The sequence below is a fragment of the Lissotriton vulgaris genome, chromosome 3_1 (assembly GCF_964263255.1).
Source record: "Lissotriton vulgaris chromosome 3_1, aLisVul1.2, whole genome shotgun sequence".
Lineage (NCBI taxonomy): Eukaryota > Metazoa > Chordata > Amphibia > Caudata > Salamandridae > Lissotriton > Lissotriton vulgaris.
Genome location: NC_141689.1, coordinates 557,763,314 through 557,785,139, shown reverse-complemented (window position 1 = coordinate 557,785,139; position 21,826 = coordinate 557,763,314). Strand labels below are relative to the sequence as shown.

Below are 21,826 nucleotides of genomic sequence, written 5' to 3'. Positions count from 1 at the left end.
ATCAACTCCTGCCTCTCTGCACCGTCACGACTCAAACCTGTCCCGCAAGGATCGATTCTCTCACCATCCCTCTTCAATCTCTTCTTGCAATTATTTTGAAGCAAGCCGGGGTTCAATACCACCTCTATGCAGATGACACTCAAATACACCACAAAATCAAATCACCCAAGGATGTCCAATACCTCAATGCTACGCTAAACAAGATCCAAACCTGGTTCAACGCAAACCATTTCAAGCTGAACCCGGACAAAACGGAATTAATACTGTTCTCTCCAAAAAATAACCACCGACCTATCCAAGGCTGGCTCAAGAATCTTGATGCTCTTAACTGTTCCGTTGTCCTATCTGACTCAGTAAAATCACTAGGATTACCCTGGATAAGAACCTGTCAATGAAAGACTACATCAAGAACTCTGTAAAAGGTGCACTTTTCTCTCTAAAACACCTCAAGAAAATTAAACCTTTCATTCCCCAGGATGATTTTAAGGCAATTGTACAATCCCTGGTCCTTTCTAAACTAGACTAACGGAACGCCATTCTAACAGGTGCACCAAAAGCTCACCTTGCTACACTAAGGTCAGACCTTAATATGACGGCCCGACTCATAACTGGTGGAAAAAGATTTGATCACATCACACCTACCCTCAAATCATTCAACTGGCTCCCCATGGAAGGCAGATGTATTTACAAACTGGCCTGTTTTACACACAAGGCCCTCCACTCCCAATCCCCCAATTACCTGAACAACAAACTGGTTAAAGCAGGAAAATCAAGAACTCTGAGAAGCACCAACTCACTTCTTCTCATCCCCCCTAAATTGAAGAAAAAAGCGACCCAATGCCTATCCTTCTCTGGTAATGTTCCCAGGATATAGAACACACTCCCTACTGACCTTAGATGCAACCCCCCCTTCCCTGGCTTCAAAAAGGACCAGAAACTACTGCTCCTCAACCAATACTTCCTTGACCAAGTCAACCAACCCAGGCATCAATTGACTAATTGGTCTCCTCTCTCACTCTGTCTTTTTCTATGATGGGGGCATCTGACTGTTTCAACCTCCTGCGTTTTTCATTCCCTCAATGTATATTTAAGTGTGATGTCTTTGTGTATATATTCTATGATTCCTCATGTCCTACGATGTAATGCAACTTCTTCTTTTCCTTTGTGTATGTAAAGCGCACTGATACCCCCGGGTCTAGCTAGCGCTATATAAAACTTTATAAATAAATAAATAAAATAAAATAAATAAAATCCTGTCCTTGTTATGCAGGAGGAAAGGCCCAAAACTGCGCTGTGACCTGAATGGCTCTGATGAAAACGAGAATCTGAGCGGGAGGCAAGTATGACTTTGGCATGTTAATAGTGAACCCAGCGAATGCAGGGAGTTTGCTGTAGTCTGAAAATGGTAGACGCCTGCCCGGGGCGAGACCTCCTTCAACAGCCAATCGTTGAGGTAGGGAAAAATTGGAATCCCAGACCTCCACAGGTGAGCTGCAACTACTGCTATCTCTTTCATGATTACCCGAGGGGCGCCAGTAATTCCTAGAGGGAGCAGGGTAAAGTGAAAGGGTTCTTGGCCCACCACGAACCGCAGGTAACGTCTGTGGGCAGGCAGGACAGAGATGTCGAAATATGCGTCCTGCAAGTCTAACGCTACTATCCAGTCTCCTGGGTCCAGGGCAGAGAGGACTTGGGCAAATGTGAGTATTTTGAATGTTTCTTTTCCCAAGAAGAGTTTCAGAAAGCGCAGATTTATGATAGGACAAAGTGCTCCATCCATCTTTGGCACTAGAAAGTAGCAGAATAACAACCACAACTTACTTCTGATGCATGCACCCTCTTTATGGCTCCCTTGGTCAAGACAGCCTGCACTTCCTGAAGGAGCAAGGAGAGAGAATTCTCTGTCAACCAATCATGTGTAAGTGGCATGGGTGGTGGGGTAATCACAAAGGGGAGAAAGAAGTCCCTTTGGACGATCAGGAGAACCTAGTAGTCTGATGTCACTGACTACCAGGGGTGCAGATGATGTCGTATTCTACCTCCCACTGGTTCTCAATAATGGTCGGATTGCAGATTAAAGGGGCTTGCAGGCATCAGCTGCTGGGGAGTAATGGACTGACTCCCAGCCTGTTCCATGCTGTCTGTGGGACCTGTGAACTCAGCCACAAAAGGGCTGAGAAGCATTTTGGTCATGGCTGCTGATAGGGCAGAGGTCGTCAAACTGTGGGGCGCGCCACCCTGGGGGTCTGTGGATGGTTTCCAAGGGGGGCGCGAATGCCTCTGAAATTACATGTAAATGAAGATGGCCTGGAACTGCTGCATTATTCATTTGTCGCATTTCCAGGCTGTCTCCATTTACACACAGCACTTAAAATGTGGATTAAAAAGATTGGGAACCGTGATTTGGAGTGCTGCGAAGGGAGGTCCCTGTGTCAAGAAGTTGGCTAAAAAGAAAAAAAATAGTCGGAGTATTTTGTTTTTTCGCTGTCAGATAACTGCATATAAAATGATAAGCAAACAGTTTGAAAAATAAAATCTAGTTAAACTTATCCTTGGTAAATTTTCTCTTTTATATTATGAAACTTCTGTTGACAAATACTCTCATTGCAGTTGTCTCTGAGTCTGAAACCTCAGCAACACATCAATGAACCTTAGTTGGCACATTGGGGAATAGTGACCTTTCTACAGATAGTGCTGTGAGGTGACAGAAACTAACATTAGGGCCAAGGGCACCGTTGCAGATAAAGGAAGACAACATGTGGGAGCTCTTTTTTTCTGAAAGGGCCTGTTTTAAAATCAGAGTGATGGTGCTGCATGGTGGCAAAGGGGTATAATGGTTCATTTGCTGTTTTATAAGTTTCATATATAGTGCGGTTTATGAGCTATAGAAAAAGTACTAGTGAAATGATCTCATAAGCCGTGCTCCCTGCGCTCAGCCTTTTCCCTCCCGCTCACCTAATCCCTGCTGTAAAGTTTTGGAGGGGGGCCTAACATTAAAACATTTTGCTTAGGGGGGCTCGGAGCAAAAAGGTTTGAAGACATCTGTGATAGGGTAAGGGCAGTTTGAGGTTGGTGAGGGGCCATAGGCAAGCTCAAGGACCTAGCCGTAGGTCTGCTTTCCTTAAAGCGCTCCTGCACTGAATCCGCCTTCTCTACAAAGAGGCGAGAGCAACTGAAGGGCATGCTAATGAGGGAAGACTGGACATCCCCTGAAAATAACAGTCACTCTCAGCCAGGCATGGTGCCACAAGGCCACTGAAGAGGAGTCAGTCATGTCAAGCCCATACCTTATTGCATCTCGTCCTTCAGCAATAGCCTGGGTGAGTATGGATCAGGCTTCTTTTGATACCGTAGGCATCACTTGCGCAACCAAGTCCCATATCGTATGGGAATAATGGGCTAAAAGGCATGCAGAATTCACTGACTGCAGTGGTTGGCTGGCAGAAGAGAACATTCTCTTGTCAAAGTTGTCCAGCCTTTTGGATTCCCTTTCCGGCGGAGTGGTAGGGAACATGCCAGGGTTAATCCTGGACATGGAGTCTGGGACCAGTAAGCCCTCTGGGGTGCGGTGATCGGTGAGGAAACTGTTATCCCCAGAGCTGGGGTGATGACGGCGGGTGATCGTCCTGTGCACAGGATCCCCAGTGCAGGGCTTGGACCAGGCCCCAAGTAAAACATCTATCAAGGCATCATTGAATGGGAGAAGAGGTTCAGAAGGGGAAACTTCTAACTGATGCCCCTCTGTCAAGAAGTTTGTCTTGACTGCCACCGTGGGTAACTGAAGGTCAAAAGCCTCAGCTGCCCTACGCACCACCATTGCAAAAGAGGCTCCCTCCTTTGTAGCCATGGTAGGAGGAGAGACCAGGCCAGTGTCGGGTGAGGTGTTTAACCCACTGGCATCCGCAAAACTCCCCATACCAGTAACCATAAGGGTTCGTAGACCCCTTTCATTTTTTCACCCTCACCAGGCCTATCAAGTGAATAAGGCACTGGCTCCACTTTGGAAGCATTGACCTGGTTGGCACCAGAGTCAGTAGACACCCCTCAGGCTTCACGTCGAATTTGGAGTGGTGCCGCCTAGAGTTTCAGAGGCACCTGGGGCGACGGCACCAGAGTAGGCATCAAGGAAGATCTTTATCTTGCCGCCAGCTCTGCTCTGCATCCAGCAAGAGATCCATGGGGCCCAACTTGTGCCTAGGGTGAACCCACTGGTGTGGATCCAGTAGGGGCACCTCCCATGCCAATGGGGCCCAAAGGCGGTCCAGAGGAGCTGGGATATCCAAATATGAGGTGCATGGCCTCATAAAACTCTTTCAGCTGGGTGGGGGTTGCTCCGGCTTCAGAAAATTGTGGAAGCATGGAGCAACCACGCTTCAGGTTCTGCCGAATGGCAGTGTCTAGACTGCAGACGCTGATGTGTTTTGTCAGAAGGCTATAATGGACACAGCGAAGATCTCTTTGACTTCTTAGCCTTCCTGTGTTTGTGGGACTTACCTAACGATTTTGAGTGCAACAATGGTATGGGCTCCGCAACGGTCCTGAGGCCTTCTGCGCAAACGGACCTCGAGTGTTGCAGAGTTGACTGACGTCGGGTGGCTAAGAGCTTGAGGGAACGCTCCCTCAGCTCTATGAGGTGCATGGCATGGCAGTCCTCTCAGGCCTTGGAGTTGTGGTCCTGCTCCAAACACCACAAACACACCAAGTGGAGGTGTGTTACTGACATCTCCCTGTAAAAGGCACCACTTAGTTCGAAAGCCGCTGGTTTCTTACATGACATACCTACACACCAGGAGTGATCTCAAAAAGATTTGACAAAAATTCTCAAAAAGCTTGCCAAAAAGTGACAGAACGGATCAGCGCTATCTGGCACAGAAAGGAAAGACTGGCGTCAGCGCACTGAGGTGGTGCCTATATAGGTACCACGCAAGTCACTTCCGAGGCAGATGACGCAACGCCGAGCCGATCTATGCCACCTACCAGCGAGCAGGATACTGCGCAAAAAGTTTCTGGATCCAGTCTGACACCTTGGGATAATTCTAAGGTCAGGAATCTGTAGCTAGAAATGTCTATCAGATATCCATATTTGGCACTTTGTTTTTGGCGCTATTTTCCCTGAAATCACTAATTGACAAATCTCTGGTTCTGCTGATTGGATGTCTGTCGTTTTGGTCTTGAGTTCTTTATTAAAATTTGCTCTATTTCTCTAACTTGGTGTGGAATTCTTTTTGTGTGGTTTTTATTACTTTATTACTGTTTGAAGTGTTGAACAAATACATTACACAATGCATCTAATTTAAGCCTGACTGCTCTGTGGCAAGCTACCAGGGGTTTGAGCATAGGTTAATTTAGGGTTGGATTGTGCCTCACCTTGACAAGGACTTTTGTTGCTGCTTTACCAGGACGCACAGCACAGTCAATCAACAACCCAATTTCTTACAAAGATTTGACTGTTTCTTGCTAGATCTGATGGGTCAAGACCGTTCTTCTTGATAAGTTGTCATATGTAGAATATCTTGAAAGCTATGGGGGAACATGTCTGCGATTTAGAAAGTGTTGAGAGAATATTGCTATGTAGGCAGTAAATAGCAGAATGCTTTTGAAGGTTTCTGGTGGGCAGGAGTCTAATGGCAAACCACAGGCCCACTTGACTTATCCAGATTGTGGAAATCTAAAACCAGACTTTGTGTGAATGACATGATTCTAAGTTGATTGTTTCTCAACATAGTCCAACTGCTTTGGCCTACGCAAGCTGAGAGCCTCATGTCTTGCAAGAACGGTGAAGTTCCAACATCTTAGCTTTGGCTACAAAATTGTCTGCAATAGAGTTACTGAAGGATTGCGATCGAGAGGTTTCTGTGGAAGTGTATTCTGGGTTCCCTAATTCTGTAACTACCTTTAGGGGCACTTGGAAGTGGAGATCCTGCAAGTGTTTTCTTTTTAGCATGATTCTTGAATTCTTCCTTTTATGCTGAAGTGTGGACAATCTTATTTGACAGCATCTTGAAGCATTATGTAGTGAGCTTTTATGATTTGAGGGGAATCCGCTTGCCAAATGCTTTGTAAAGCCATTTTAACAACTGCTAGACACCCACTATTTGATCGGTTGGTGAAAGCACAGATGTTTAACCGCATCGCTGCTGCGGCGATTTTTGCGCTGTGCGGCTTTTTTCATTTTACCGCGTTACATGACGAGCTCAGCTCGTCATCAGCACACGCCACCCGTGGCTGATGACGAGCTGAGCTTGTCATCAGCAGCGAAGGGGTTAAGCTTGTTCCTGTTTGCATGTGCTGATGTCAGTGCAGTGGCTGAAGTAGCACTTGATGGAATTTTTAAGAGAAAGAGAAATGGCTATGGTCACACCAGCAGATGGGTCCAATCCAAGTAACAGTTACAATTTCAGGCGGGCTGAATAATATGTCCAGGCTATGGACTGCTGTTTATATAGCTCCAGGGACTAACTACCATAGACTGAGTGCTTCCATATCCAGTGAACTAGTCCTTGGCTGTTGCTTTTATGGTTAGTCAAACCAAATGTTCACCTTGTTGAGGATGTATGTTTGTATGGTTGGTGGAGATGTCCAAGATGGCTAGAAGGGGGGCATCTGTGAAAGTTCCATTGTTTGGTGCTAGCTAGTATAATAGAAGGAATGCACATGAGAGGGTGGGGGTAGGTATGCATTTTACTGGAAGAGATTTGAAATCCATCTTGCGTATGTCTTGAATTTTCATTTGTAGCTAGCTTACCCATCGCGCGTTGCTGTGATCTCAGAAGAAAGGAAATTTAAGGAAACTTGTTATGATAACATTTAATTTACATTGTGTCATTTTTATTGAAACTTATTCATTTTAATATGGAAAACATTTTAAAGTGTTGTTTTAATACTGTTCATTTATTCGAGTGCTTGTGGATACAAAGTATTTTTTGTTTTTCCGTCTGGTGCGTACAGGAATAAATCAGAAGGTTTTCCGACCCGTGAGCTGGCCACATACAGTTGTCCATGTGAGAAGCATGGATTCTCCCAATCTAGTCCTTGTGCTTTGTTGATGGTCATTGCAAAAGCGAGTCACACCGGAAACTGTAAACGTTCAGTATTGGAAAGATTATGAGGGCCCTGGGGGGCTGGGAGGCCGATATTTAACTTTTTTTTTTTTGCCAGAAACCTTCGCGGGAGTATACTCAACAACTTTTAACAAATATTTATTTATTTTTTTGCCAGAAACCATAGCGGGAGTTTACTCAACAACTTCCCAAAGTTTCATGCCAATCGGATGAATGGTGTAGTAATGCATAAAGGACAAACAGACATACTTTCGTTTTTATATATATAGCTAGATGATTCTTTCAATGTAATTGCTAATCCTTCTGCAGCTTTCCCCTGGTAGCTCTGTATAAAAAAATCAATGTCCTGTTTGCGTTTCCGATTTGAGTCCTGGTTTAGCAAAAGCTCCAAGCCGTGTTTTGTTTATTAAGAGCATGTCCGGTTTTGAGTGCAATATCAGGTTGACGATGTTTTGTTTGTTCTTGTTCATTAAATGTAAGCTGATCAGCAGGCAGTTTGAAGTGGTGGATTCCTGAGATAGGGAGGGTGTAAGGTAAGTAGAGCTGCTAGTAGTGAAAGCCTTCGGCAGTGGGAAGGATGTGAACTATGATGAGGGAGGAGACAGGCGTGAGATAGGTGTGATAGAATGCACATTTTGTTGAGAAGGAAGTGCAATCTGCTGAGCGCTCTTCTGCTTAATAATGCTGCGAAGAGACCTAACCAGGCTCGTTGGGTTTTCATAAGTAAATGATGGGGTTGGTATAGTGAGAATAGACTGCCAGGGCTTTCAAGGACGAAACAATTGAGTTGAGAAGGTGAGAGTGGAGGAGGGTGCAATGAGACCTTTGTACCTCTTACACTACCTCTTGAAGGTTGGTGAGTGGATGGGAAAGGGTTAGAAGGGGCTTAAAAGCTGGAAAGTCTGCAATTAATTGTAGTTGTGTACTTCACTTAGCACCATTCCCAGAGAGAGGGTGTTGAAAGTGCTTGTTGAGTAATAGCGGAGGTGACAATAGCTAGATGTGAGGTTACTATGGACTAGTGAGCAGAGGGTAAAATATAAATTAGAGACAGGTCAGAAGGGTTTAAGGAAGCAGGTTCATATCAGTTGAAGTCAATCAATCAGAGTACTTGTAAAGCGCGCTATACCCGTGAGGGTTCAAAGACGCTGAGGGAGATGGGGGTGCTGCTACTGCTCGAAGAGCCAGGTCTTGAGGAGTCTTCTGAAGGGGAGTAGGTCTTGTGTCTGCTGTATGTGGGTAGTGAGGGTGTTCCAGGTCTTGGTGGTGAGGCAGGAGAAGGATCTGCCGCCGGAGGTCATTTGTTGGATGCGGTGGACAGCGGCGAGGGCGAGGCTGGCGGAGCGGAGCTGGCGGGTGGGGGTGTGGAAGCTGAGTCTGCTCTTCAGGTAGGCTGGTCCAGCTTTGTGGAGTGCTTTGTGTGCGTGGGTGAGGAGCTTGAAGGTGATCCTCTTGTCTTTGGGGAGCCAGTGTAAGTCTCTCAGGTGGTGGGTGATGTGGCTGCACCGGGGGACGTTGACGATCAGTCGGACGAAGGCGTTTTGGATGCGTTGTAGTTGTCATAGGTGTTTGGCTGGGATTCCTGCATAGAGTGCCTTGCCGTAGTCCAGTCTGCTGCTGACGAGGGCCTGTCACCGTTCTTCTTGTTTTGGTCGGGATCCACTTGTAGATCCTGCGGAGCATGCGGAGGGTGTTGTAGCAGGAGGAGGAGACAGCGTTGACCTGCTTAGACATGGAGAGGGAGGAGTTGAGGATGAATCCTAGATTGCGTGCAAGGTCGGTGGGTGTTGGTGCTGTTCCCAGTGTGGTCTGCCACCAGGAGTCGTCCAAGGCTGAGGGGTTGGGTCCGAGGATGAGGCCCTCCGTCTTGTCCGAGTTCAGCTTCAGACGGCTGCTCCTCATCCAGTGGGCGGCAGCCTTCATTCCCTCGTGGAGGTTGATTTTGGCGGTGTGTGGGTCCTTGGTGAGGGAGAGGATGAGCTGGGTGTCGTCCGCGTAGGAGATGGTGTTGAAGTCATGAGGGCGGGCCACTTGTGCAAGGGGGCCATGTAGACATTGAACAGCGTTGGGCTGAGGGATGAGCCCTGGGGGACGCCGAAAATGAAGTTGGATGGCTTAGGATCGGAAGGATGGGAGGCGGACACTCTGGGTTCTGCCGCAGAGGAAGGATGTGGTCCGGTCAAGAGCCTTCTCTTGGATTCCAGCTCATAGGAGGCGTGTCTTTAGAGTGCGATGGCAGACTGTGTCGAAGGTGGCTGACAGGTCCAGGAGGATAAGGGCGGATGTTTCGCTGTTGTCTAATTGGCTCCTGATGTCGTCTGTGGTGGCGATGAGGGCTGTCTCGGTGCTGTGGTTTTGTCTGAATCCGGACTGGGACGGGCCCAAGCTGTTGTTGTCTTCCAGGTGGCGGGCCAGTTGCATGTTGACGATTTTCTCGATGACCTTTGCCGGGAACGGGAGCTGCGAGCTGGGCCGGAAGTTCTTGAGGTCCTTGGGGTCCGCTTTGGGCTTCTTGAGGAGGGCGTTGATTTCGATGTGCTTCCAGCTTTCCGGGAAAGTCAGTAGAAGTATATGGGAGAAAGTGATTCCAGAATGCTTCAGAATGGAGAAATTTGAACAGTGGTGAGATGGGCATAGCTGAGCAAAGAGAAGTGTCTTTATTTGACTGTAGATGAGGAGGAAGTGTTTGTTAGATTTGGACTTATTCCAGATTCTCAAGGCATAACAGGAGAAAGCTTGCTGTTTGATTTGAATTCTAAACTCCTCACATTTGTGGTGGGAACAACAGAAATGCAAATATCGCATTACCTATAGATACAATTGTACAGCTTATTTTACACGTGAGTGTTTTTTTTAACTATCGTCTATACATTTATGTAGCCCAATTAAAATACATGACTTCTACTTCTACTTGTAGCATTTTTGAATTTCCTACCAAACAGGAGCAAACACTAAATCTGCTCCCAGACGACAGGAGATTTAACTCCTTGGACGCTCATGACGAGCTGACCTCGTCATGAGCCACGGCGCTCCGGTGGCATGGCCCGTGGAACGCTCAGGTGCGGGGAGAATTCCCCTGCTGTGCTGAGCGTTCCACTGGAGGCAATACACCTGTGACGAGCTGAGCTCGTCATGAGCACAGGAGCGCCGTAGCTCATGACGAGCTCAGCTCGTCATGAGCATGGGGGCGCTGTGCACGCCCCCCTACCCCCCAGCACAGCGGGGGATTAACCCCCGCAGCGAAGGGGTTAAAAATGCTCCCCCTGGCTTGGCATAGACTTTTTACTCCTGCCAAGAGGGAGCATGCAAAAAACAGTTGCTTCCTCTGGACAGGAGCAATGCCGGCTCCATGCCCCCCAACATCGTGGTTGGTGGATGCCATGGGAGGACACCCACCTATTATAAAGGCAGACCCCAGGGGATGGGGTCCCTAGGACAGATATGGCTTGGTGATGTGTGCTGTGCAACCCTGCTACCCTTTTAACATACATTCAGCCCTGGAGGATGGGTCCCCAAAACCTAATAAATCTCAGGGAGGGGGTGGGCATGTGGTATCCTCTCCCTTTTTACTGAATTTGGTCCCAGGGGATGCGATCCCCAGGGTCTGAGAAGCTTGGAGAGAATGGCACCGGCCCCCCACCCCTTTTTTATTATATTTGGCCCTGGGGTTGAGGGCTCCCGGTACCTAATAGAGTTCGGGGAGGGAAGCCATGCAACCCCCCCTTTTAAAACAAAAAGATATATAGTACTGGAAGATGGGTTCCTTGAGCCCGGGAATGCTCTGTGAGGGGGCTCACCGCTCCCCTATTTTTTATTTTGGCCCCAGTGGATGGGGTCCCTGCGGCCTAATAAAGATCGGGCTGGGGGGATGCATGCGTTCCCTCCGTGTTTAACTGTATTTGCCCCAGGGGTTGGGATCCCATGATGTCATGATTATGTGAGTTCATGAGAAGTGCATGGCGGGGATGCAAATTATATTTAGCTCAGCTAACTATAACTAGTGGATTTCTGTGTTTTTTTAGTTCAAAACATTAATGTTGTCACTGATATATTCACCTAACTATAATGTTACTTTAATCTTTCGTTTTTTCAAGCCAATAAATATATGAGTAAAATGACATGGGGCAAATAGGAGAGGAAATCTCCTCTATAATCTTCCCATATTGAACGAAATGTTATCACTGCTGGGCAGAGGTGAAAAGAATCCAAACCTTGACTTTAATGACTGAAATAGTCTGCTCTGTTCACCCACAATGAAAAATAATTGTCTCATTCTCTCCGTGCGCCTTCAGAATGTTATCAGAGAGGCCTGCCTTTCTTCGGCCCTTCCGCTTATCGCATTTATTCAAGAGATCCCCTATCTACAATGATGCCGATTCGAAGCTGCCATTCCTGTCCTGGTTAATTAAAAAGTGAAAGATTGGTTCAGACTTTAGTGAACCTGTTTATGTTGAAGGGTTCGGAATCGAAGAAACCGAAGAGTGTTTCCAAACTATACATAATTTGAGCGTGCAGGTCAATTCCAGTTCAATAAAGTAGTCTGTATGTTTTTCATAGAGTTAATATTGTTATAAACATAAAATGAGATCAAGTGCGAAAAATAAGCGTATAGAGATATTCCCAGTGTGAAATGTAGCACAATAGAAACGCTGAGAGTTTATCACAGCATGTATGCATTGTATGCTTTCGAGAGTGGAACATTTCCAGACTTACACCAGAAAGGGCTTTGCTGAGGCAGATGTAAATAACAAGCAACGTAGAGCAATGCTTAGAGGTCTATCACATAGGCTGCCATGGCACAATGCTTTAAAACTTAAGAGGGGAAACTCATTAAAACAGCTAATTTGCAATTACATCACATGGAGTGACGCCACAGGAAGTGCATCTATGAGTTTCCAAAAGGGTCACTATTGGTACATTCAATGGTAATGGCTGTGGGTTTCAGCAAATTATTCTAGGGTGCACTGCATGGGAGAAAATGTGGTCTAAAGGCAGAACTGCACATTTCTGAACTAGAAGGAACACAGCCCGATTCATTAAAGGGAGGGAATTTCAAATTTGCTAGTCACTCTGGTGGCATAACCACCACATTTTGGGCTTGCGCTTGATTCACCCTAAACAGTGGTACATTTGAACTTGTTGTGTAATCCGACGAACAAGTTCGGATTTAGTACTTTTTGGTATCCATTAACTGTTGTTTACCTGGAAAGCTGCACCAGTTGCCAGTTTAGAGGTGTAGTACTGGCAATGCCAAGTGTTGTACCTAGAGTAGAACTACCCATTAGGGAAAGGCATCTTGACCACCTTGACCTGAACCATAGCTCTGCTGTTTGCAACTCAACCTGCAAGACCTGTGTGACCATTGATGAGCCAATGATACATCATACCAATAGTGTCATCGTATGCTTTATTTCTTTAATCGGGAGCAGGGGAGAGTTGGGGGATTCAGAGAAAAGCAGTCAGTACTTTGGTCAGAGACAGTCTATTCCACTGAAGTCTAATATTGAAGATGACGCCACTCAGCGAAATAAGACTGCATCAACACAAGGTAATAAATCATTCTGGCAAAAGGTATGCTGATACACCAGGAGGAAGCATACCACACCAGCCAAGAAAGCTGATTCACCAGATGAATGAGTTTAGCGGAGATGAGGATGAAGAGTTGGTGGATACTGGATCAGACTCAAGAGGACAGCACCTTTGACTTTAGCCACTAATCTGCACATCTACCAGCCTTGGTAACTTATTGATATATCTCTAACAAAAGAGAGGGACCCAAACAATCCAAAGGGGTAGGGTACCAAAAGACAAACTGTCAATAAAGTTTCCCCTTTGGGTGAACTTATATGCTGACCACAATTCGGAACTCAACGTGCATGCAAGCAAATAGTTTCAATACCACAAACTAGAAGCAGAAAATGATAAACATGATACAGTCATACAAAAAATGTACATTTTATTTTGGTAGATTAAAAACAATATAATAATCATTATATGACATCATAAAAATATACAAACAAAATGGGACAATACACCAGGAAAATAATTCCAATTAAAAAGAGGAAAATACACAAGTTTTCAAAATAGTTGAATCCTACTCCAGGTTGTATGTTTAAGGTTCACAATCAAAGGAGTTTCTCTGTTCAATTACTCAGTGTATCTCCACTTAATAATGCATCGACCCGTTTCGGTTATGGCAGTAAATTATTCCAAGCCAAAAACCTTCCTCAGGATTAAAACTAATAGTATCCCATTATAGACAAAGTATCTTTTAAAATCAGAGAAATTACAGAATCCACGGTGCTGCTATAAGTCAGCTATTTTCAGCTAATTCCTCCAAGTTTGCTAAGTTTGCGTGTAAATATACACTGCACCTCGCGTTCACTGCATGTAAATATACACTGCACCTCGCGTTCACTGTTATTTTTCTGCGCCGTTATTATGGAGACAGAGAAATTCCTTCTGTTCTCAAGGCAGCCAGACCGCCCGCAGTCTGCTGATAAAATCTCCGAACGGTAACGTGGGGTCCTGTGTCCTCAACACCGAGGAAGCCTCACACGCGTAATTGTGTCATGCTTCATCATCAGCAGCCTCTCCCCACCACCCTGGTAGGATAGTGCTACCAGGGCGGACTCAACCTCCTGTTGCACTCAGGGAAGCAGGGATTTCTTAGATAAAAAACTGCTGTATGAAGACAATTTTTTTATCTTAACTGCGGTCCCCACTTAATAAAGGTGTCTAACCGAGAAACTGCTAAGTATTTTTAACCCACTGTTCTGGATCCTGTCTTGATCCAGTAGCTTTTTATCTAAGAAGTCCCTACTTCCCTGTGTCCAACAGGAGGGTGAGTCCGCCCTGGCAGCACTGTCCTACCAGAGTGGGGAGAGGTTGTCGATGACACAATTACTTGTGTGAGGCTTCCTCTCCCATAAGAATTATTCTCCCTTCCCCATGCACTTGAACAGGAATTCTGTAACGTCCAATCCGGACTACCATCTATCTGCCTTGAGGTAGCAACACTGTAACCAGTATTCTACCTTCATCTGCCACACTGATTTGTGATAGTTGTATTTCTAAGGAGACTGTGTGGTAGCTTGTCCTCCTCCTCTCCCTTGTGTGTTAACACCTCCTCATTTTAAAACATAAATTTGAGGGAACAAAACCTGTAAAGGTGTGGCATGAGGTAGCCTCTTATACACATTTAGATAATGTTAAAATATCAGATGCCTAAATATGGGAAATGGTCGGAACAACATGGGCTCAGCCACGCGTGTCCGAACAATACAAGCGCAACAACACCTGCCTTAACGCCGCATATGTGGGGTTAAGGCAGTGCGCGGTCTAGTTGCTGGAAGAGGCGGGCCCAGAAAGAGGAAGGATTGGGGGAGGTTGCGATGAGGTCAGTGGGGCAGGGGCAGGGTTTTGGGTGGGTGGATGTAGTTTTCAGAGCTGGGGGGTCTGGTTATTTTCAGGGCTGGGGGGGGTCGAGTAGCTTTTAGGTCTCAGAGGTGGGCCAGGTAGTTTTAAGGGATCGGGGTAGTTTTTAGGGCTTGGGAGAGGGGTTGGTTTTCATGAGGGAGGGGGTACTTTCAAGTCTCAGGGCAGGGGCCTGGGGGCTGATTTAGGACTCAGTGTGGGGGCAAGGATCAGGTTACTTTTTTGGGCATGGTTGGGCATGAAGAGACATTTTAGGGCTCTGGCCGGGGGTCTGGAGTCTGGATTGAATTCTGGCCTGAGGGTGTTTTAGGGCTCAGGCCAGGGGCAGGGGTTGGGGGGTTGCACTTATCTGGTAAGTCTTAACCACGCATATTTCTTTGCCATACATGCCTTAACAACGCATCCTTCGTTGTAAAGGCATTCATGGTTAAGACTTGCATGATTAAGACCACGTTGGACTGGCATGCATGGTATTCACATGCGTTATTCGGTTACACAACTGCCTAAATATACATTGCTGTTTGTGCATTAAGTAAGTTTACTCAGCATTGGGCCTTAAAACGAAGCCTTAAAATCACTAATTAGTGGTTGTATCTGATGTTTCTATTGGATTAGGGTTAGTGTCCTCATTGGTTGGGTATTTGAGGGTTCTGATTGGTTTCTGGATCTGTGTTGCAAGCAATGCAGGGTTGGGATTAGGGCAACGGTTAGGATTTCTATTGGAAGTAGGGACTAGGGCTTCCTGTGTTATTGGTTGTTCCGACTATGGTGGGGCTAGGGTTAGGCCTTTAATTGGAAGTAGCGATTAGGGCTTCTGGTGTGATTGGTTGCTGGACTAGGTGTGGAACTAAGAGTAGGGTTAGGCTTTCTATTGGAAGTACGGACTAGGGCTTCTTGTGCCATTGGTTGCTAGGACTAGGGTTGAGATTAGTGGTAGGGCTAGGGCCTCTATTGGACGGAGAGATCAGGGTTTTTGAAACTTATTGGGTGCTTGGACTAGGGCTAAGATTGGCTGTAAGGTCCTGGTCTCCTATTGGTTATAGATTTTAGGGCTAGTGTTGTGATTGGATAGTGTTAGTGCTAGGGTTCCCAGTGGTTGAAGGGGTCTCCTAACGACTAGGGCCATAAACAGGCAAGGCTTAGGGCATCTCAGCTAAGGGTAGAGAGGGCAAGGGTGAGTGCCTGTTTGAGCCTGTTCGAGACTGGTCGGGACCAGGGCAAGGAATAGTGCCCATTTTCCCATTCATTAATACCCACCCTATGTATTTGTACCTCTGTATATAATGAGTTATATTCACTATAGATATGTGCTTATCTCTGTTTACTGCTTTGAATAAACATGTACAATAATCATGTTGTTATAAAAATAAAACAAAAAAAATCATCTTTGGTCTACATGTACTTGCTTCCATTGTGCATCTATGTACCTCCATGTACTTGGATCTGTGTGTCTGTTACTTTTCTCCTGAAAAAGCATATCCAATGCACAACACTATTTCTCATCCTGTACCTCTATCAATATCTTTAATCTGCATATACTTACCTACTTTATGCATCTACATACTTTCAATGTACTTATGGATCTATATAGTTATCACTTTCTTCTAATTTAGCATTTCCAATGCACTACCCTATTTCTCAGCCTATACTTCGCTCAATATATCTTCTAGCCCAACTTTCTGACTCATCTCAAACTTCTTTCTACTACTTTTTCCAATTGACTACCCTATCTCTCACCCTATACATCTATCATTATATCCTCTACACCCCCTCTCTCATTTATCCCAAACCCCATACCAATACTATGTTCCCCAAAATAACCCTTTCTTGACTCTCTCCTACTCGACCCCTCCTTGCATCATCTGGCACCTCTTTTACTATACCGATCCCTCAAAACAAACCTTTCTAAACTCTTCCCTCTGACTCTTCCCCTCCAAAAACCCGTTTTACTCATCCACAAGCCTCCTCCTACTGCTATGACCTAAAAAAAGAAATCCTTCACTTCACTATCCTTTTGAATCAAAATAACAGACTAACATGTTCACTTCTCTAATTCCATATTCCACTATACTAATTCACCACTAATCCTTTAAGGGTTCCAGATTAGCATGCTACTTGCCAACAAAGAGTTTCAACACCTCATCAGTGTTACAAGTGCTATATAATTGCAAACCTTTTTCCTTTTTTACCCCTCCCCAACTCTTCTCAATCCAAATAACTGACTAACATATCCACCACTCAAATTACTTCATATTTCACTATACTAATTTTTAACACTAATCCTTTATGGGTTCTGGAGTAGCCTGCTACTCGCCAGAAAAGTGCTTCAACACCCCATCAGGGGTAACAGGCGCTAAATGAATGCAAACCTTTCTTTCCCTTCTATCCCTCCACTATCCTTCTCACTCCAAATAACTGACTAATATCCACCACTCAAAATACTTTCATATTTCACCATACTAATTCACCACTAATCCTTTATGGGTTTCCGGAGTAGTGTGCTACTCGCCAAAAAAGCGCTTCAACACCCCATCAGGGGTTAGAAGCGCTATATAAATACAAACCTTCTTTACTCTTCTATCCTTCTGCTATCCTTCCCAATCCAAATAACTGACTAACATATCCACCACTTAAAATTTACTTGCATGTTTCACTATACTAATTCAACACTAATCCTCTATAGGTCCCGGAGTAGCGTGCCTCTTTATTTCACTACCCAAAACTTTAAGCCCCTTAAAGCCACTCTTGCAGGTTCTTTTGTATCTCTGCTTTCCTCCTTTTTTAATGTCTTCCTACCTTTCTATTCCTCCTTTCTCACTTTTCTAACTACCTCTTTCTTTCTCTGAAGGCTGATAATGAAAAATAAATTCCAGTCCCCAAAACTGAGCGAGGGGGCCTATTACCAGCAACCACCCATACAAATTATGCATAACTTGTCATACATAAATATTTTTATGTATTGTGGATATTAGTAAAGTTTAGTATTCACAAGTAAAAGTCTATCAAACACTGCTTTTAACTTATTAACTTATTTTACTTTTCAGCTAGCTGAAGCACTGAGACTTAAAACATAGGTAAGTACATTGTTAGGCAGAATTACCTGTTAATGAGACCCGTCTAAATTTTTCTTGAACTCGACTGCTCTCACCTGGGGGACTTCCGTGTCCTGCTGCCGCTGTAGCAATGGCAAACGCAGAGGCAGGAGAGACGGGGCAACATCGATTGTTATCAGTTGTCTGACCTATGAACACCAAACAAGTAGAGTAAATAGGTAATGTAAAGTAACAGGTATTGTGACATTTTGTGGAGCTAAAGCTTCTAGTACTACGTAGAGCACTGGGAAGACCATCACATGGCGTTAATTGCTGGACCATATTAAACAGTGAAATGTGTGCAATTCTTCTGCACAACGTGCAGCGTTTACAGCTGAGTGTAAGGATCAGATGTTAACATTTCTTCAGACAGTCTGCACTATGACAGTGCAGCACATATGCAACGGACTGCAACCAAGTGACCTATGAACCACTGGAAACGTGATACAGGCACAAGTGAGAATACACTGTGAACAGTCACACACTGCGACAAAGCTGTCGTTTGGTAGCATGGAAGAACAACTTGAGGCAGGCAGGTGCACTCAAGCATATTTATCACTTTACAGGTAACAATTAGGATATGTGCACAAGTAGACAGCCTCATCAGCAGCTAGATTGGAAAAGAGTGTACCCATATAAGGCTGGTTTCCAACTAACTGGCACACCTAGAGTAAAGACATAAAACAAAATCTCACAGAACACTGAGCCACAGGTCATATCTGCAATGATCACATGTATCACAGTTCATCTTTAGACACAAACACATCTCCCTTTTTTGTGCCAATTAGAATCTGCAATAAAAAGATACAATAGGCTAGAATGAATATTCCATTGCCAAAAGACCCCATAAGAATTCACAAAAACAAAATCACATAACTACAATAGCACAAAATCATGTCAATATCATACCTAAAGTAACACATTGACATCCTCATGCCACCTTTTTTACAAACCACACAATTCAACCACACAAAATGAACAGCTACATGCTGCAAATAGGACTATCCCCTAGGTGGAACTGAACCCATACAGGGATAAGTGCAAGACAGCCCCTGCTCCAGAAAAACAGCACCACCATCGAATTACCCTAAGTATTTTCCTTAATCAAGTCTCATGAACGAAAACAAGAGAGAGGTACAGAGATAGAGGTGAGGACAGGGAGAGGTAAAAGCAAGTGAAAGCAAGGAGAGGCGCAGGGAATAGAGATAAGTACAAGCAGAGTGAGGTATGAACTGAGAGAGGTGCAGCCAGCCAGGAAAAGGTATGGGGATGAAGAGATGCAGGCCAGGGGGGATACAAAATAAGACACAACAGAGTAGTGCACGGTGTTGTAATGAATAATGCCATTTCAGATGTTGCAATGATGTTATCTATAATGTCATATGACATGTAACGAGTGATGTAATATGGGAGGTAATTAACAGTGCATGGCAAGGGCGTGAGTTATAATTAATTTAGAGCACAAGTTATAGTTACTTGAGATAACTATTACTGGTGAATTTCAGTGATTTGTTTAGTTTAAAACGTATGTTTGAACTGATATTTTCTCCTAACTACAAAGTCCTATTACCTTTGATTGTTTTCAGTGAATTCATAAGTTGTTTTAAATATTAAGTATTAGATAATTATAATTCCTACCTATAACACCACTTTCACCTTTGTGTTTTTTCATAAAATTTCTAGGGTTGTTTTAATGTAAAGTAAGATGTCCATTACTACTCAGTAACAGAGCATTCAAGCTGGTGCAAATCAAGAGGGGGCAGCGGAGAAATGTAAATTGCTCAGGAGGTATCTGATGGAGAATGAGGACTCAAAATTAATGTAAAAAGAAAATGTCCATTACTGTGCGTGGCTTGGGTTTGGGCACAGGATCTGACATTTAGTGAGGCTATACCCCCAACCCACGGTGAGCGCCTTATCCCCATTGTGCGCAGCGAGGGGTTGGGTGCAGAGCCTGGCCTCTTGCCACGCCAGGAACCCAAACGCCTGCAAGCACCCTACTGTAGGAAGCTGGCTTTTTATGTGGTAGTGCCAATATAAGGGCACACCAAGCAAAAAGTACAGACAACACTTATTGGTTTCCAGGGCTTAAATTAATAATCCCAATTGCTCTATTTGTGGTAGTGTGGTCGAGCAGTTTAGGCTTATGAGAGGGTAGTGTTAAGCATTTGTTTTACACACATGGTTACTAAATGAGACACACACTCAAGAAGGAAATCCAAGACCAATTAAGAAAAATAACACAATATTTTATATAGTATTTATATAGTATTTAGACTCCAGATCGTTGGGATCAGGTAAGTACTTTAGTTTGTTATTGTGTTTACATAGTAGAACAGGTGAATAGCAAAGCTGTCAGATTTGAGGCATGCGCCTAAAAAACTGTTATGTTATCCTATGGAAGGAAAAGACATGTACTGCATACAGGTATTTGCAAATGGTTGTAGAGGGTACCCTGTAAGACTTAAGGTGCTTGGGGGCCAAGGACAAACATACCACAAGCAGTTTAGGTTTACCTGCCCTGGTGTGTCTGGGTGCAGATGTGCTGGTTGCTATGTCAGCCTCGAGCGTGGTCAGCAGTTAAGGCTTACAGGGAACTGTCAAAACAACAGTCTGCAAAGGGGGACTTGGGGACAAGTCTGGGGGAACCCAAAGGGGGGCTCAGCTCCTGGGGACACCTAGGCCCAGGGGACACAGCCAGAAGATTTGTACTCGGGCTGTGGGGGTCGGGTGCAGAGTTGCTGGCAGGCGGGCCACTTTAGTGTTGGAGACTCTTATGGTTCTTGGTATACCTGCAAAAGAGGGAAAAGAAACACAGCAGGGCCTCTCTTTGTGGGCAGTTTACCTTACTCAAAGTCCCTCGACATTCAGGGAAGTCTTTCAGGCGGTGGTGTCCGGACTCGACACAAACAAGCCTTGGTGGGCGCAAGTCCCCCAGTACTCAGGGTATTGGTACAGGGGGGCTTCGGCAGGTCGAGCATCTTGCAACTCACCATCGAGCCAAGCCAGACCTCCTACAGCCTCAGGGGCCTTCTCCTGTCATGCTGCTCCTTCGGTAGACCATATGGCCAACAGCACTCGACAGGTGCATTCGGTGCCTTCATATACAGTGGGATGGCTCCTCCACCCCAAAGGAGATGTTGCTTGGTTGTTGAAGTTGCTGGATGGTCCTACATAGCTTTAGGAGGAGGTCAGCTTTGGACAAACCAGGTCGGTGCAATTGTCAAGGTTTCCAGCAGCAAGGCAGGGTGCGGTGCCAAGTAGTGATAGAGCCCTTAGTTCTCTCTGGTATACATTCAAAAAATTGAGTTTAAAATATCGATTTGCATTAATATCGAGTTAAAAATGTAGAATGGACACAATATCGAATGGACAGAATATAGACTACAAAAATATCGAATGGACAGAATATAGACAACAAAAATATCGAATTTGAGGTAAGTAAGTTAATATAAAAAAATTTATATCCAATTTATTAAAGTGTTTTTTATGTTAGTATATGTGTGAAAAGTGTATATTTATTTTATAATTTATTTTATTTAATAATTTTGTGGTATTTAATTTTTGCGTAATATAATTCTGTAGCAGGTTGTGGGTTTAATTAAATATGTTAATTTATTTATTGGTATTTATTTTGAATTAATTTTTAATTACATTTTTAATTGGTAATTAATTAAAATATAATTGGTAATTCATTTTAATTAATTGATTAATTGATAAATATGTTAATTGTATTAATTTATTTTCTGTTGCGGGTTGTGGGTTTATAGGGGAATAGGGTGGGAAGTATTTTAATTATAATTAATTAAATATTTTAATTTATTTATTGGTAATTATTTTGAATTAATTGTGAATTACATTTTTAATTGGTAATTAATTAAAATATCATTGGTAAATATTTTTATGTATTGATTAATTGTGTTAATTTTATTAATTTATTTTCTGTTGCGGGTTTATAAGGGAATAGGGTGGGAAGTAATTTAATTGTAATTAATTACATTTTTTAATGTATTTATTTGTTTTTTTATTTTAATTTTTAATTATTTTGTAATTGTTAATTAATTAATTGGTATTTGGTAAATATTTGTATTATTAGGTAATTATTTTTAATAATTAATTTGTATTTGTATTTTTAATTGATTAATTATTATATTATATAAAATTGTTAATTACTTTTAATTAATTTGTAATTGGTATTAATATTTAATTATTTTTTATTCATATATGAAGTATTTA

General features: G+C 43.9%; 1 protein-coding gene across 2 annotated transcripts in view; it reads right to left on the bottom strand.

Moving 5' to 3' along the window:
- RASGRF2 (Ras protein specific guanine nucleotide releasing factor 2) overlaps nucleotides 1–21,826 on the bottom strand; it is a 1,825,430-nt gene that overhangs the window by 577,789 nt on the left and 1,225,815 nt on the right. Inside the window, exon 17 of one of the 2 annotated variants that reach the window (XM_086960835.1) lies at nucleotides 17,599–17,739. In XM_086960835.1, the coding sequence (XP_086816961.1) occupies nucleotides 17,599–17,739 (141 nt within the window). The remainder of the gene's footprint in view (nucleotides 1–17,598; nucleotides 17,740–21,826) is intronic. The other variant, XM_086960836.1, reaches the window with a different exon arrangement.